This window comes from Arachis ipaensis, chromosome B10, assembly GCF_059453495.1.
Source record: "Arachis ipaensis isolate K30076 ecotype BB chromosome B10, ASM5945349v1, whole genome shotgun sequence".
In the NCBI taxonomy this organism is placed as follows: domain Eukaryota; kingdom Viridiplantae; phylum Streptophyta; class Magnoliopsida; order Fabales; family Fabaceae; genus Arachis; species Arachis ipaensis.
The window spans coordinates 63,154,827-63,157,322 of NC_142435.1; the positions used below are offsets into that span (position 1 = coordinate 63,154,827).

Here is a 2,496-nt window from a genome sequence, read left to right on the forward strand (position 1 = left end):
TTTTGTGATTTTTGACAACGGTTTTTTGTAATATATAATTCTTTATTTACAATTATTTTCTCATGAATGAAATTAGTTCCAACTTTTGTTTTAATTCATTATCAATAAATAACCTAAACTATTTGAATCAAATTACAATAAAAAAAAACTAATTGAACATTTCCCATCTAATTTGATTTATAAAAATTGTTGTAAAATCTACAATCACATTAGATCATTATTGCAAAATAACATAATACTAATCTAGGTCATAACTATTTGTATTTATATCATCATCATTTTTCAAAGTACCATAATACTATAGCCTAAGTCATGACAACCTCGAATTATATCATCTAATTTTACAAAAAATACAATAACAAAAAAGAGTTGAAATAGCTAAGTAGCAAATATATTTATCATCATGTCCACAAGTTCATCCTCTCTAAAATTTTCTCTTAAAAATTTGACCTTAAGTTTGATTTCCCCTCCAGCATGGTTTTCCTGTAAACAAAACAAAAAATAATAAATCAAATATGTTTTAGACTAACGATAAGTGATTTTTCCAATCAATAGCTTATTACTTCTAAAGGATTTCTAGAAGTCAACTGCTAATGTTCAAAAGATAACATCTCAACCAATCATGAAACTAACAATTTGTATCTAACAACTTTAAAAGTAAAAGGCGAAATCTCAATTTGTCATTTTCTTATACTCGATGAAACTAGTAATGAATTTGGAATAAATTAATACCTCAACCCCTAAACCCTTAACATATACACTGGTAAATAGTTCAGATGGGTCTGGCATTGGGTATTACAGATTACAGAAAATGAACATGAAAAGTAAGATTGTTAATAATGTACAGCGATCACAAGGTATGGCTGATTGAAACATATATTTTTCGTTCTTTACCTTTGCTTTAGCGATGGCATCATCGACATCTTTTCTGACTTGTTTCTCAATGTCCTAAAAGAAGAAGATCAATTGAATATGTTCAGCATAGTACTTAAAATAAAATGTTTTATCTGACCCCTAAAACATCAAAATATATACTTGCATGTTCCAACTACAAATCTTCTTAAACTCCAATTGAATTGGAAACTTGAAAGAAAACAATGAATACTACTAGTAATTCACAAAATAGGCACCTTCTACACATAGCAGAAATAGTTATAGGCAGAATATAACTCAATTTAACAGTACTTACTATAATTAAGATCTTATACCATATGAGAGGACTCGAATCCATTTACAAACTCCAAAGTATGGTAAACACGAATTGGAAGCCACAAAAAATATAACGTAGCCCATAATTCTTTAAGTCAAGTTTGATACCTTACATCATAATAAAGAAAAGTTTAATCCATGAACTATCTTCAAAGAAATAAAAAATAAAAAAGGCATGGTAAATTTGGCAAAGATGTCATCAATATGGAAGTCATAGTATTATACATAACCAAGCCTTAAAATTATCGTACTTCACATCGGAAGAACAAAGTAAGAAGTCTAGTTTCTTTTGATTACCTTCAGCTCCTTCTCAGAAGCAATGCCATGAGCCAATAATAGCTTCCTCACTCTCTCAATTGGATCACGCTTCTATAATCATATTAACCAAGAGAAAAATTTGAGAAAGAACTCCATGATATTAAAATAACAGCACATTATATGCTTTGCTCAGTAGTGTGACAAACCTGTCTCACATTGGAAATCTCGTCACATGTACGGTATGTGCTGCCAGGATCAGACATAGAGTGCCTGTGGTATCTATAGGTGTCCATTTCAAGAATCTTTACAAAATAATCAAGAATACAAGAAAGCAATAAGAGTAAAGCAAATACCAAACTTTGATAATTTAATCAAAACTACACAAACGCTAGAAAGTATTAAAGTTAGGACAATCCTATATGCAGCACTTGGGTTGAGAAAGCCCAATCTTACCTTATATACACAAGTAAGCTTTAATTCAGAGATCTATACGTATATCTATGTCTGATGGATACAAAGTTTTCATGGTTAATTTGATACCACTTATAAGTTCTTTCGGAGATCTAGTTACCAAATCAAAATCATAACAGTATTATAATAAATTAATACTAAAATCAAAACAAAATCAAAACAGCATTGCCAGAGAACCAGTTACATACTAAATCAATATTAAAATCAAAATAAAATCACAACAGCATTTCCAAATTACCAGTTACCAAATCAATATCAAAATAGCATTATACCAAATCAACATTAAAATCAATATTAGGCGACAGCAAAGTAACTCGTAGCAACAGCTTCAGTTAACATAAACACTTTAACAATAACCCTCACAGCAACAATGGGATAACTTAAGCGAGCAAAGAGAAATCAGAAATAGGGTAAAGCTCACCAGGACAGTGGCGAGTTGCAGCAGAAATAGAGTGGCGATCAAGACACCAACGGCGGCGCACAGCTCAACAGCGACGGCGAACCCAACCCCGCCAGCGAAGGCTTGGCAGCAACAGAGGCAACCTCCTCCTCCCTCAT

At 31.5% G+C, this 2,496-nt stretch overlaps 1 protein-coding gene across 1 annotated transcript; it reads right to left on the minus strand.

Annotated features, from left to right (window-relative positions):
* Positions 1 to 378: 378 nt before the first annotated feature.
* On the minus strand, positions 379 to 2,496 carry LOC110268012 (pyruvate dehydrogenase E1 component subunit alpha, mitochondrial-like). Its single transcript, XM_021113893.2, has 7 exons — positions 2,407 to 2,496; positions 2,211 to 2,264; positions 1,674 to 1,769; positions 1,507 to 1,578; positions 894 to 948; positions 733 to 797; positions 379 to 483 (listed from the first exon to the last, which is right to left on the minus strand). Exons 1-7 carry the CDS (start codon positions 2,494 to 2,496, stop codon positions 379 to 381), a joined length of 537 nt encoding a protein of 178 aa, XP_020969552.2.